The sequence below is a fragment of the Aquarana catesbeiana genome, linkage group LG12 (assembly GCF_042186555.1).
Source record: "Aquarana catesbeiana isolate 2022-GZ linkage group LG12, ASM4218655v1, whole genome shotgun sequence".
NCBI classification, from domain to species: Eukaryota; Metazoa; Chordata; class Amphibia; order Anura; family Ranidae; genus Aquarana; species Aquarana catesbeiana.
In genome coordinates, this window is record NC_133335.1 from 204,453,185 (window position 1) to 204,468,271 (window position 15,087).

A 15,087-nucleotide genomic window follows, 5' to 3' on the forward strand; every position below is an offset into this window, starting at 1 on the left:
ATGGCAGCGCGGAACCAAGCGCCGCCAAAAAAGTTGTTAGTTGAGTTTGAGGGACGTTTATTGCACATAAGAGGGGAGTTAAAAAACTCTCCCCAAGTGCCCTATGCACATTTGTCGCGTGTTGAAACCGCACACCGTCCAGATGCCTATTTTTTTTGGGGGGGGGGCTATTGTGAACAAGGCCTAACACCTTGTATATTATGTAATATTTCTGTTCTACCCACAGCCTGAGCAATTTTGCATACAAGCAAAGTCCTAATAATTAGAACCGCAGGAGGATCCTGACATTTTCAAGGGTTGCTGTGTGCTGGAAGAGCCTGCTAAACCCATAAACACCAACAGGGAGTTAGCGTGCAGATATGCCACGATATGTTCTTGATTATAATGGATTAAAGTGATAGCTTGTTTCAAATTAATTTTTATTTGTCTTTTGAAATTAACAGTTCCTTTTAGTATTCCACATAGGGAAGTAATTTACAGTCCTTCAGATAGAATCAATATGTACCGGGAAGCGTTTGCTCAGCTTTCATTATGTATTGTAGAGGTCCTTCAAGAAAATCAAACTGTTTGCTTTAAAAGCCTAACTCCAGGCTTTACCTCTTCTCAACTGTTTGTATCGGGGATGTTGTACAGTTTGAAATTCTTCTGCATCCATTTTCTTCTGCATAAGCTGGCCATACACTGAAATATGGCCGGGTTCAGGAGGGACAGTTTTGATGTAGTGTGTGCACTCTTCTCCACTCTTCTCCTCCCCAACTCTTCTCCACTCTTCTCATCTTCAACTCTTCTCCACTCTTTTCCTCTCCAACGCTCCCCACTCTTCTCCTCCCCAACTCTTCTCCACTTTTCTCCTCCCCAACTCTTCTCCACTCTTTTCCTCTCCAACTCTTCCCCACTCTTCTCCTCTCCAATTCTTCTCCACTAGACTTGAAGCTCCTTACTCTTCTCATATCTTGCCATTGCTCCTCTGCACACTTAGTCTCATAGCTCTTTTCGTTTTCTCTGGTTCAGAAGCTGGATGCTTTCCTAGCAGACCTGCGGAAGGCCTCTGACTTACTACAGCATGCCATCCAGGAACTGGGTGAAGGCAGCACCCTAGACTCAAAGGTAGGCCTTCTGAACCTCCTGAGAAATAGTCAGCAGAAAAGTGGAACCTAACCTGATCTAAACTATAAACTCTGGTTAATCCTGCAGGAAGCAGAGGAAAAGATGAACCAATATCGGGAGCTGATGAAGGTGGTCCTGAGTGACTCACGCCTAGTGACGCTACAGCGAGAAGGAGGGACCACCCTGGCCAGACTGCGCAAGGAGGCAACTCGCTTCTGCTGCTCCAAGGATGTCAGGTGTGATTTTCATATCTGTGATTCGCTTTCACTTTGTTTTCATGGTAACATGAAACTATAACTACATAACTATATTCCTTTCTGGGTTCTTAGAGGATGTCATAACAGATCCTGTCCTGCTTCTGTTCTGTAAATAATGAGATAGGGAGCAACAACGAAGTTGCTTAAGGGCTTGCTCACACGATGAGCTCCTTATCAGATCCACGGTGGATTGCTCTTCAGGGGGTGTTTGACAGGCAGCAAAGAAGCGCCTTCTCGCTGCTGGTTTTAACCCCTAAAAAATCTGCTGCACCGTGCCACAACCACATGCACTGCACACATTTGCAGGGAGATTGTAGTGTGGCCCCATTCAGGTAAATAACTGTATATGGCAGGCGGTAATGCCCTCTGCAAGCGGCAACAGGGATACATTTTTCCACATTGCAATGCAAAGCATTGCGCATGTGACAAATGTACACCTGTAAAGGCAGCAGATACACTGTACAATGTATAAACAGAAAGGTCAGTGCTACTACCCATACACCACATAGATAGCAGAGCTCCCGGGTGCTCGATCCACAGTCGCTGGCTGAGTAGAGTAATGTAGAAAAAATGATCCACACTCCGGTTGTTGCTCTTAAAATTTCTTCATTTCATTGACTAGCCACAGTGAACAAACGCTGATTAAATCAGTTGACGCGTTTCAGCCTATAATTCAGCCACCCCCATCAAATCATTCTCTGCAGCTATTACCTTTTGTACCACCACCCCCTCCCTTTAGAATGTAAGCTCTACGAGCAGGGCCCTCCTGTACCTTTTGTATTGTACTGTAATTGTGTTGTCCCCCTTATACATTGTAAAGCGCTGCGTAAACTGTTGGCGCTATATAAATCGTGTATTATAATAATAATAAGGCCTTAGTCATAACCCACTGTACAGTGTGACTGTACAATCTTTGTACAATCTGCTATACCTTTACCAAACCAATGTAATATTTAGACCAACCTAAACCATCCATTCAAATATTATCAAATCAGGCAGTTCCTTGTGCTACATAGTTGATGGTAGATCTAAATGTGGCCATACATCCTTTGATTATTATTTTACTGATGTGCTATTTCGATGAAAACAAATTGGCAAACAATCAAATAGTCATAACTTCCTTTCCAATCATTTTAGACTTGATTCAAATTGGAGTTGATTGGCCAGGGCGGAATATTATTGATTTCAATTAGTGTTTCAATCAGCAGAACTGAGATGATTTCTTTATGAATGAGATTATAGGATTACATAATAAAAACAGCAGAGATGTGATCGATAATTTACTATCGTATCTTCCAACTGGATCAAAATCCACTTCCCATGTGTGTCATATCGAATGAATGAATTGTCAACTATAGATCAATTGTTCTAATCGGAAAAGATCAATCTAAAAATAAATTGATCATTTATCAAAGCGTGTATGGCCACAAATAAGGAGATCATACATTTAATAAGGAGATCAAACCGATCAAATTCACAAACAATCAATTAGCCATAGCTTTCCTTTTGATTGATCTAGGCTCGATCACATTTGATCAAAGTGAGTCGGTCGGGTGGATTATTATCAATCTTTTTGCATCGATCAGGCAGCACTTGAGATACTTTGTTCATGAATACATTTGTATTTCAATCCATCAGATTATGAGATTGCATGAAATTGCAATCATAAATTACAATCCTATGTTGACTATCAACCGAAATCCACTTCCCTGTGTTTGGCATATTGATTGAATTGGTTGTCGACTATAGATTGATTATTCCTATCCAAAGAGATTGATTGGAAAACAAATTAATAATTTATCGATGGCCATCTGTATTTAAAAACAAATTCTCTGCCGCTGAAACATTTTGTGTCCACTAGGTGTCAGTGTAACACTTCTGAGCTGCAGGTGAGCTCTGACTCCTATTACAAGCTGAGCTGACCTCATTGGGGAGTGATAGGTGTTAAATACTGCTCATTACATGTTCTCTGGGCATTCAGCCTTTGTCAGCAGCCAGCCTTTTAGCACTCAGCCTTTCCTGCCAGTGACTCCAAGCATGGGGTCAGCGGCCTGAAAAATCGCGTTATGAAAAATACGATTTTGTAAATGCTGAGCGGTGCATCAAAGTGATGCAACCTTTAACTCCAACAGAAGAAAACAGAATATAATTACGTACAAATAATTAAAGAGTAAGACCACACAGATTCATAGAGCAGGCTGTTAAGGCGGGGAATGCATTGAGTGGTCATGTCTAGTTTTGGCCCCCTCCATGCCCACGCTTGTCTGATTTGCAGCTTGAAAGTCTCCATTGAAGTGAGGCCAGTGGCCTGAACCTCCATTTCTATCGTCTAGCTGTCAGCTCTGCAGATGTCTATGGGAAAATCAGTATAGCCTTCAGAGATGAAAGCCTACATGGATTTATTTTCAGCAGTTTTTTTTTTTTTTTGTAGAGCCAAACATTTTTGGAATTGGTTGCAGATTCAAGAAATTAATATCCTAATCTCTTGGCCACCAAAATGTGCATAGGATCACAGTCCTTTGTGATTAATGTGGATTTGCCTTTCAAAGCTTGTCTTCAGCCAGATATAAAACAGTAATTTATGAGCTTATGTAGATTTTTTAATTATTGTAGTGTATCAACATTTGTTTTGATATCAGTAAGAATTTCCACCTAGAGAGGGAAGGGCTGCACTAGTAGCCAATCAGAATCCGATGTAGTGCACATATGGGAACATGATAGGAGAAAAGAGCAAAGTGAGCAAAAGGTGGCCTGATCGGTTTGCTACTTCTCTGTGTTGCGGTACCCCCCGTAGGGGCTGCTGAGTGATTGTTGCCCACCTGTCACCCTGCCCAGCCCATTCACTTTCAGACACTCCAAGACAATGAACAAGTCCATCAGATTTGTTTTTGTGTTGACGGAAGAGACTTGAATGGGGTTAAGGAATTTATGGACAAAAAGATTCTTGCATGGTTTGGGCCAATATAGATACTTTTCTTCTGCACAACACTTGCTGCAGACTATCTCTCCTTCTGCCTCCAGCACAATTCTTCAGGTGCAGCTAGCACATGTTTAGGCCTAACTCTGGTTTCAGCCAGGCCTTAGCAAAGTTCCTTATTACAGGCAAGGACCACAGGCCCCTATAGTGTAGAAAAAAAAGAGTTCTGGTGCTAGCTGCCCTCTTTGGTGGACTACTGATCCATAGCTGCCAACTGTCCCGGATTTCCCGGGACATTCCCGGGACTTGGACTTCATTCCCGGATTTGTGGTGTCCCGGGAAATGTCCCGAATTTGAATCCGCCCCCGCCGCCGCCATTTTGTTGAAGTTCAGGAAGACGGCTGGGGGGGCTAGACGAAGCTTCTACGTCGCCGCCCACCCCTGCCCCGCTCCGCCTCGGCCCGCCCCGCTCCGCCTCGCCCCGCTCCGCCTCGCCCCGCTCCGCCTCGGCCCGCCCCGCTCCGCCTCGCCCCGCCTCGCCCCGCTCCGCCTCGGCCCGCCTACCCCCCGCCCCGCTGCCAGTCTGATATGGAAAGGGGCGGGGGTTCTAGGTGGGGGGGAGCGCACGCACCGCTGTGGGACACCTGAGGTGAGTGGGGGGGCACTGGGGACACCTGATGTGAGGGGGGGCACTGGGGACACCTGATGTGAGTGGGGGGGGGCACTGGGGACACCTGATGTGGGGGGGGCACTGGGGACACCTGATGTGAGTGGGGGGGGGCACTGGGGACACCTGATGTGAGTGGGGGGGCACTGGGGACTCCTGATGTGAGTGGGGGGGGCACTGGGGACACCTGATGTGAGGGGGGGGCACTGGGGACACCTGATGTGAGGGGGGGGCACTGGGGACACCTGATGTGAGGGGGGGCACTGGGGACACCTGATGTGAGGGGGGGGCACTGGGGACACCTGATGTGAGGGGGGGGGCAATGGGGACTCCTAATGTGAGGGGGAGCTCCGCCGGGGACACCTGATGTGAGAGGGGGCTCCGCCGGGGACTCCTGATGTGAGGGGGGGCTCCGCCGGGGACTCCTGGTGTGAGGGGGGGGCTCCGCCGGGGACTCCTGGTGTGAGGGGGGCTCCGCTGGGGACATCTGATGCAAGGACGGACTCTGCTCGGACATCTGATGCAAGGACGGACTCTGCTCGGACATCTGAAGCAAGGACGGACGGCTGGTGGCAGGCGACGTGGCTGGTGACACGCTCAGGGATCCCACTGACTCTGCATTATGGTGAGTTGAATGATTTAATTTTATATTACAATGTAATAATAGAAATAATGCGCTTCAATCATCCTGACACCATAACAACCATGGTGCGGATTGATTGAAGTGCTAACACCAGGTGTTTGGAGTATCTTTATCTGCTGATTGTTAAACTTTCTAGAATACACATATTTCTATTGTGTAGGATCTGGGGCTGCTGTCCCGTCATTTCCCTCTCTCTCCCCCTCTCTCCCCCTCTCCATCCCTCATTCATTTCAGACTCTAACCACACCCTCTAGAGCCACGGCCATTTAAGCCACACCCACAATTTCACGTAAACCACGCCCATTTTCGCCGCGGCGCGCTTCGTGCGCCGCACTTTTCCATTTTTCCTAGGCCACGCCTGCTGACGGATGCCCCGCCCCCTAATTATTGGACAGCTCCGCCTACAGCCACAAAAGTGTCCCACATTTTTTTTTTACAATGTTGGCAACTATGCCGATCTCAGTCAGCCCTTTGCAGACCCTGAAAGCCCTTCCAACTGCAGCAGCCCGACTTCACTACCAGTAACATCACAGTCTCTCCCACTGGCTTTACATCCATCTCTGACTGCACACTCCCAGTTCTCTCCGGCATGCCTCTCCTACCTCTCCCTACTGTGCCTGCCAGTCACCGACACCTGGTGGATTCCTCCTGGAGACTTGCCCGGCAGCATTTACCGCTGTCCCCTCCTGCTCCTGTTCAGGACACCCCTTGGGTTGTGTGGGGTTCCTGTACAGCTCTGAGCCCCTGGCCCAAGGTCACCCAAAGACAGGGACTCTTCCTCAAAGGCCCCAACAGCCTAATACTCCATCTAGTTCTTCCACCCGAACAACTCCTCCCAGCTGGGCTGACTCCAGGTATTTAAGGAGGCCTGCCCCCTGCCAATCCAGGTTCGGGATTGGTCAGGGCTCCTTAGAACACCTATAAACAAGGCCAAAGATAAATCCAAGGAAAAAAACAAGCTTAACTTACGACCAGCCCGCAGACTAGGGTTGCCACATCATCCCTTTAATCCAGGACACATATTAATTTCACAGGTTCTGAGGCTGATTTAATGCATATAAGGCACCAAGTGAGTTTAATTACCACCTTAATCAGCCACAGAACCTGTGTAATTAATGTGTGTCCTGGATTAAAGGGATGTGGCAACCCTACCGCAGACAACCAAGTAAACCTGTCTAACAGTATGCGATAAAAGTAGGGGTTAAGTCTACACACATTTGCAAATGCATGTGTAAGTCACAGAGCCTTGTCAAGGCACCCTGGTATCTGTGGTACCTAACACTAACTTATAAGTGTCCCCACAGTGGAGGCACACCCTTTTTTGTATCTCCTTAGAACACCCCAGACAGCTCCACCCCTCTTCCCCACTTTCCTTCTAGAAGCCTCTAGAAGCAAAAGGGAGGTAACCGAAAGATGAAACTAGCTGTGAGTCACCAGACTACTCTAAAGCCACTCCCAGACCCACAGATCAAAACAAACAGGCCTAGCTTTCAGCTAGGCCTGCCTAAATTTACATGCACTACAAAAAAAAATCTTACTCTAGCACCTACACTAGATGAAGGGTGCTACATCTGTCATTATCCAATCTGCAGGCTGGGAGTGGGTTTTGACAAAGCTGTGCTCCTGAATGAAGGTTGAGGATCTGTCTGTGATGTCTGGTAGGATCTGGATCACAAAACAGAATGTACAGAATTGGCAGAATTTTCACAACCAGCAAACCTCCTGACGTGTTGAATTCCTGGTGCCCCAGTGAGTGCTGTGGTTCTGTCCGCTGTCCCCTATATCACTATAGGACACAGTAGTGACATAGAGGTCGGGGATGGAACCACGGCATGTGGTGGGGTCACCAGCATCTGACACTCGCAGAAGCGTCGGATGTGAAGGTTATGTCAGAAGGACATAACTCTACAAGAAGGGGAAAGATCTGAGGAATAAGTATTGGAAGCATCTTTTTTCAGAGACAGACACTAAGGAATATAGTGATCTCCTCTCCCCACATCCAGCCCACTGATTTTATAGGGAAAGAGTAGCAGCAGACTGATGGGTTCATTTTTCTGCTCCCTGTGCTTTCTCTAAAGCCGAGTACACATGATCAGATTAGCAGACAAATTTTCATCTGTTTTTTTGTATGCTGCTAGTCTCATATGGAAAGTGAAGAGGTTACTCAAAATACGAAAATTCTTGTACGACAGAATTCAGCTTCAGAAGTGATGTAATGTGTTGAATTGTTTTGTATGTGTTCTTTAGTTTCTGAGCATGCATAGTCTTACTCTTACGATTTAATATTTAATAGAACTTTGAATTGGTGAACCCTGTGGGACGAAGCGTCCTGTGACAATGACAATAAATAGTTGCATTTTATTCCAGTTCATAATAGTTCAGCAGACTTGCAGACAGAGTGAACTTCATACAAGGCCTTAATCAACATTAAACAGTAAAATGTGTAGTAAAGCTCCCATTGAGCAGGCTTATGATTGGTTTACAAGCTAGCCAGACACTTTGATGGGGAACAAGGGAAGGGCCATAACTATAAAGACATGCATTATAGATCTAAAAGGGAGAGTAAAACAAAGAGCAATACAGTAATTTGGATGAGTGGGAAAAATGCATTGTATGCAGATTCCTAAATAGTGTGAGATTAGGGCCATTAATCATATTTAATTATAGGCATGGATACATTTTCATAAGGGTTTATGCTTACATAGCTACTTGTGTTGTTCCAGGGCATTCGTAGGCACTGGTGAATCCTGTGCAAAGATTATTGGTTTGGAAATTTTGTAATTAATTTTATAATTGGATGTTAATAATAATTAGTTCTTTATTATTATTTATTATTCATTTATTTATTAGTTATTTTATTAATCCCATTTTACCAAGCAATTCACCTAGAAGATAAGACTTCTATTGTCTTTCAAAGCATATAGGTTGGTCGTTTCTTAGGACCTTGGGCGTCAAGGACAAAAAGCCAGGGAAAAAATTTCATAAACTCAGGGAAGTGCTGTTCATATCTCACAAACACAAACAAAATGACCTGCTCTTCTTTAAAGACACCCAGGGAGTTGTTATTATAACCACCAACAATCCCTAAAATAGAGCCTATATTTTAGTTTTTCATTAAGTTCATTAAAACTGAAAAAAAAATGAGAACAAATGTGCAATTTCCTCCACTGTCAACCACTGAAGTGCAGAAAAGACAATAAGAGAACAGAGACACAGTTCTTCCATAACCTCCTGTCTGTAGGCGCATATGCACATTAGCATAATCTTATTGGCTTTTAGTGCTGCCCCACCCTCTCTCAGGCTATAGGGGATTACAAGAGGATAGGAAAAATGCAAGCACTCACATTTAAAAATAAATTTAACGATGTTTAATGAATACTTAACTACATTAATTGTTTTTATATCTGTGAGGAGTTCATCCTTAAGGCCGGGTTCACACTAGTGCGACAAACGCTCCGACATTAGGAGCTCATGTCGCATGACGTGTGAAAATCAATGTTTCCCTATGGGAGCGGTCCTAACTGGTCTTACACAAGTCGGTCCGACTTTGAAAATGCTCCCTGTACTACTTTGGTCTGACTTTGATCCTACTTCAGCCCACTGACTATCATTGAAGTCGGATCAAAGTCGGATCGTCGTCTCGCATGATTCGACTTTGGCATGCGACTTGTGCTTAGATGATCTTGAGGTTGCACTCAGCGCCAAATTTTAAATAAAAAACCAGCATGGGTTCCCCCTCCATAAGCATACCAGGCCCTTGGGTCTGGATTTTAAGGGGAACCCCCTACCCTGAAAAAATGGCATGGGAGTCCCCCCCAAATCTATACCAGACCCTTATCCTAGCACGCAGCCTGGCCGGTCAGGAATGGGGGTGGGGACGAGCGAGCGCCCGCCCCCCCCTGAACCGTACCAGGCCGCATGCCCTCAACATGGGGGGGTAGGTGCTTTGGGGCCCCCCCAACCCAAAGCACCTTGTCCCCATGTTGATGAGGACAAGGGCCTCTTCCCGACAACCCTGGCCGTTGGTTGTCGGGGGCTGCGGGCAGGGGGCTTATCGGAATCCGGGAGCCCTCTTTATTAAGGGGGCTCCCAGATTCCGACCCCCTACCCTATGTAAATTAGTATGGGTACATCGTACCCCTACCCATTCACCTAGGAAAAAAAGTGTCAATAAAAAAAACACACTAGACAGGTTTTTAAAATAATTTATTAGGCAGCTCTGGGGGTCTTCTTCCGACTTCTTGGGTCTCTTAGTTCTTCTCCGCGGTCTCTTCCTTCTTCTCCACGCTCTCCAGTTCTTCTCCCGCTCTCCGGTATCTTCTGCCGGGCTCCTCAGCTATCTTCTGCTCTTTTGCCGGCTCTTTTGCTAGCGGTGGCCCGGTCTTCTTCCCTCTTCTCCTCTTCCGATGTTGACACGATGCTCTCTCCCACTGTAATGCCGTGTGCGTGGTCCGCAACGACTTATATAGGGATGGGGCGTGGTCACTGGGTGATGTCACCCGGTGACCCCCCCTTATTACGTCACAGTCCCATTATGCCCTGGGACTGTGACGTAATAAGGGGCGGGGTTTTTTCGGCGTAGGGGGTTTCCCTTAAGATCCATACCAGACCTAAGAGCCTGGTATGCTCTTGGAGGGGGAACCCATGCCGGTTTTTTATTTAGATTCATACCAAACACAGTGCCTGGTATTGGCGGGGATCCAAGTTGGATCCCTGTTCATTGAAAGTCGGACGTGCAGCGCATAAACAATCAAAAACGTAAAAAATATAAAATGACAATAAGGAAGTCCATAAAATTCATATTCAGAAAAACACCATCAAGTGTTCAAAACGGTGATTCTATGGATGAAAAACAGGGTGATCGTGTGACAACCTCCACCAGCAATGAATCCTAACCGCTCACCTCAACGTGTGGACTGAGTATATCAGTTAGGTCACATAGGCAGTCCCTTCACAAGGGTATAAAAGCTGATCCACTGGATCTACCAAACGCTGGAGATGAGTGCATACTGATTGTATGGAATCCCTTGTATCCTGACCATAGGCTCTGGTAAGTTCATACACAGAATGACAGCAATACTATATACTGCTCTCCGTTTGATATATAAAAAGCAATTATTGTAAAAAAAGGAATTACACTTACAAGTGTGGCACTGTACCTCAGTGCTAAGGTGATAAGGCAAACAATAACAATTTTCCACAAGGATCAACAAAAGACGCGGTGACGTCACTAGTTACTTGGTTCCGTACGTGTTACGTCCCAGGGGGCGGGACTTCATCAGTGGTGACGGAATGACGTGCAGAACCTGCATATACTGTTTGCGCTGATTGATTTGTTTTTTACAAAGTCACGTGGCATGCAGGGTCTTTTTTGTATCTTCTCCAGTGATCATTAGTGATGCAGACAGCAGCACTGATATTAAGAGGTCAGTGTTGCTGTCAGCATTAATGTACAGTACTGTGCAAAAGCTTTAGGCAGGTGTGAAAAAATGGTGTACATCGTGTATGTTCTTTCACGAAGACCACTTCTGGACAGACTTCTCTGGAGAGTAGATGGGTGTACCTGGGTCCTACTGGTTTCTGCCAGAAAAGTGGGTTTCACCATACCAGATCAAAAAACAACAATTTACATGAAAAATATGACAACAAAATTGTACTCTCTGGTATATAGTAATCCCTGGTACCCGATGTGTTTCTGGTTAAACACCTTTGTCAGGGGTATAGGATAGTAGTATGTATTGTCATCATTTGTTTTTACATGTAAAATAATTCCTTAAAGGCAAGTGGGTGACGCAACTGTGTCAGCGGGGTGTGGATGGACGCCAACCAAAAAGCGTTGAGGTCAATGTCCATAGATCTATATAGGATGGGAGGCTGGTCAGAGCTTTAAATAAGGCTCCAGGTCAGTAAGTGACTCCAAAGTATCCTTAGTCCTATGGGTGTATCTCCCCGTATATTTGCAAAAAAGTCCGAAAATTGGCGTCTCCCCGCTCTGCAGTGCTACTGGTTTCTGCCAGTTCTGTGCTGATGGCACTGCCGGGCATCTTCTGATGTCTAAGGGAAATAAGCATGACGTGTCTCTCTTCTACTGCATTAAGTTTCCTCGGCCGACCACTGCATCTACAGTCCTCAAGGTTGCCTGATCGATGGTGTCCTCAATGCTGAGAAATACAGGCAGATACATATCCATCATACCATCAGGGAGGTGTATGATTGGCCCCACGTTTATTCTGCAGCAGGACAACAACCCCAAACATACAGCCAATGTCATTAAAGACTATCTTTAGCAAAAAGAAGAACAAGGAACCATGGAAGCAGGGCCGGTACAAGGGGTGGGCAGAAGGGGCGGATGCCCAGGGCGGGACCATTTACTGGAGGAAGGGGGGCGCAGTAGAGGCCACGCTACAGAACGCTTTGATCTGTGGCTGCAGCGCTCCCCTCCCACCTCCTCCTCTTGTTTGATACACAGCGGCGGGAGCGCTGTGTGTCACACAGCTGGGTCTGTGTGTGTGTTCGGCGGCGCCGTAAAAAGGACCCGCCCCCCTAGACCGGCTCATGTGGTAGCAGATTGAATCAGTGTTCCGCCTATCACACGAGCCAGTCTAGGGGGGCGGGACCTTGTTACGCCGCCGAACACACACACAGACCCAGCTGTGTGACACACAGCGCTGCAGGAGATGTCGGCTGTGTGATGCATCCAGGGCAGGCTATGGTGAGTCTGCATTCATAGGCAAAGTGAGGCTGAAAATATGGTCTCACAGAGAGAATCTGCGATTATGGTCACACAGGCTGCGATTATGGTCACAGAGGCTGCGATTATGGTCACAGAGGCTGCGATTATGGTCACAGAGAGAGAGAGGCTGAAACTATGGGCACAGAGAGGCTGCGATTATGGGCACAAAGAGAGAGGCTGAAACTATGGGCACAGAGAGGCTGCAATTATGGTCACAGAGGCTGCGATTATGGGCACATTGAGGCTGCAATTATGGGCATAGTAAGGCGGCATTGATGGGCACAGCGGTAGGCTGCATTTGATGGGCACTGGTGAGACTGCATTGATCTCTTGTATCATGTCTGCAGTCTCTGAGGGGAGTTTGCTTAATTAGCAATGGTATTGGTAATATGCAGCAGGAAGGGGGTTAATGCACTGCCACTAATGCATTAGTATAGATTCCATCGTCTGTAGGCGCTGTAGTTTTTCACAGGGGGGGCGCAGTTTTTCATCTTCGCCCTGGGCACCGGTTGACCTTGTCCCAGCACTGCATGGAAGTGATGGTTTAGCCCCCACAGAGCCCTGATCTCAACATCATGAAAACTGTCTTGGATTACATGAAGAGTCAGATGGATTTGAGGCAGCCTACATCCACATCCACAGAAGATCTGTGGTTAGTTCTTGAAGATGTTTGGATTAATCTACCTGGCGAGTTCCTTGAAAAACTGTGTGCAATTGTACCTAGAAGAATTGATGCTGGTTTGAAGCCAAAGGGTGGTCACACGAAATATTGCTTTAATTTATATTTTTTTTCTGTTTGCTCACTTTGCATTTTGTAAATTGATAAAAATAAACAATTAATATATATATTTTTGAAAGCATTCTTCCCTTACAGCATTTCTTTACACCTGCCTAAAACATTTGCACAGTTCTTTATGTAAGTGAAGGAGTTTGTGGTGACACCCCCCTTCCCCAGAGATGCTTTTTTATTTTAAAACCCTGCTGGGTTATAAATGTTTATCACTGATCATTCACTCATTCTTAGGAGTGCTGTGGAGTCCGCTGTGCAGATGTACAATCACCTAGAGGAACGAGTGCATGCCTTAGTGACTAAGTCCAACCGTAGGCTGGAGCTTCTAGAGTCACTGTTAAAGGTCAAAGAGCTGGAGGGACAATTTGACCAGGTAAGGAAATCAGGAGAACTATATTACAAGCAAATTTTGGATCAAATCTGGGAGATCCTGCTTTTGTAGGAAGAACACATAGACCATGGGCACACAGAGATTCCCTTTATTTTATTACTGCAATATAGTTCTTTATTATCATTCATTTATTCATTCATTCATTATTTGATTACAGATTGCCTGTCTTTATTTTTATACACAATGCGTGAAGCTGTATGGTCAAAAAGATTAGTAAAATTACCCATGTGGGAACCTAACAACTTGCAGCCCAAGAATGTAATCGTAAACTTACCCTGGCCATAGATATCTGCAGGGGCGTAACTACCACCATAGCAACCCATGCGGGCGCTATGGGGCCCACAGCCGAGTGGGGCCCAGTGAGGATGAGAGCACCGCCGGCTCCCAACCAGTCTCCCAGCCAGGGGAAGAGAGAGGAAAGGAAGAGGCGAGCTGTCCGCATCAGCAGAGAGCTGAATTGCCCGATGTAAGAGCTTTCATTAGAACTTCCAGTGTTCCCGGGGCTCACGTCACATAGCTCCACCTTTTGGCCCGGTGCCTTTGATAGACAGAACGCCGATCCAATGCGGGACATGTGACGTCATCAAAGGCTTTGGGCCATGAGGTGGGGCTATGTGACGATGAGCCCCGGTAAGACAGGAAATTCAAATGAAAGCTATTACAGCGGGCAATCCCGCTCTCTGCTGAACCGGGTGGCTTGCCTCTTCCTCTGCATAGGTGGGGCTGTATGGGGCACAGGCAGACCAGGATGTATTGGGAACAGGTCATGCTGTATGGGGCACAGGTCACGCTGTATTGGGCACAGGTCACGCTGCATTGGGCACAGGTCACGCTGCATTGGGCACAGGTCACGCTGTATTGGGCACAGGTCACGCTGCATTGGGCACAGGTCACGCTGTATGTGGCACAGGTCACGCTGCATTGACACTAGGGCAGCTGTGGGGGGGGCTGTTTGCAGGGGGGCCCCATACAACATTTTGCTATGGGGCCCTGCTATTTCTAGTTACGCCCCTGGATATCTGGTACAACAAAGTTATAAGCCAAAAACTTTTTTTTTAATTCTATCATTGCCACCCAGCTAACAACATTTGTGTACCTTTGACTCACTCCTAAATTAATTTGTTGTCCACATCTGCAGCTTACCTCTTGGATGAATGGAGATGGAGACATTCAGCTGCGTGAAATGGATAATATGGAATGGTCTCTGGAAAGCTTAGAGAAATATCACAAAAAGTTTAAGGAGTTCTTCCTCCAAGCAACAGTGAGTATTAAATATATCAGTGTTTCTCTGCAGGTAAAAGATAGGAAATCCTTGACCTGGGGAGTAGCTATGATCAAGTGATCCTTTCATTGTAGTGACAGATTTATGCGGGCAGTGCCATGGTACCCCAGGTATTGGTAGGCAAGGTGGATAAAGTTTATTGTGACACACCTTTTCACATCTTCCAGAATTAGCTTCCTTTGTGCACTTGGTTGCATCATATGCCCTGTACACACGGTCGGATTTTCTGATGGAAAATGTCCGATCGGAGCGTGTTGTCGGAAATTCCGACCGTGTGTGGGCTCCATCGGACATTTTCCA

At 46.3% G+C, this 15,087-nt stretch overlaps 1 protein-coding gene across 2 annotated transcripts in view; it reads left to right on the forward strand.

Moving 5' to 3' along the window:
- The window catches only part of KIAA1755 (KIAA1755 ortholog), a 178,025-nt gene that overhangs the window by 101,835 nt on the left and 61,103 nt on the right, over window positions 1–15,087 (forward strand). For both annotated transcript variants that reach the window (XM_073606536.1, XM_073606535.1), the window contains exons 8-11: window positions 1,012–1,107; window positions 1,195–1,343; window positions 13,349–13,487; window positions 14,644–14,766. In XM_073606536.1, the coding sequence (XP_073462637.1) occupies window positions 1,012–1,107; window positions 1,195–1,343; window positions 13,349–13,487; window positions 14,644–14,766 (507 nt within the window). The remainder of the gene's footprint in view (window positions 1–1,011; window positions 1,108–1,194; window positions 1,344–13,348; window positions 13,488–14,643; window positions 14,767–15,087) is intronic.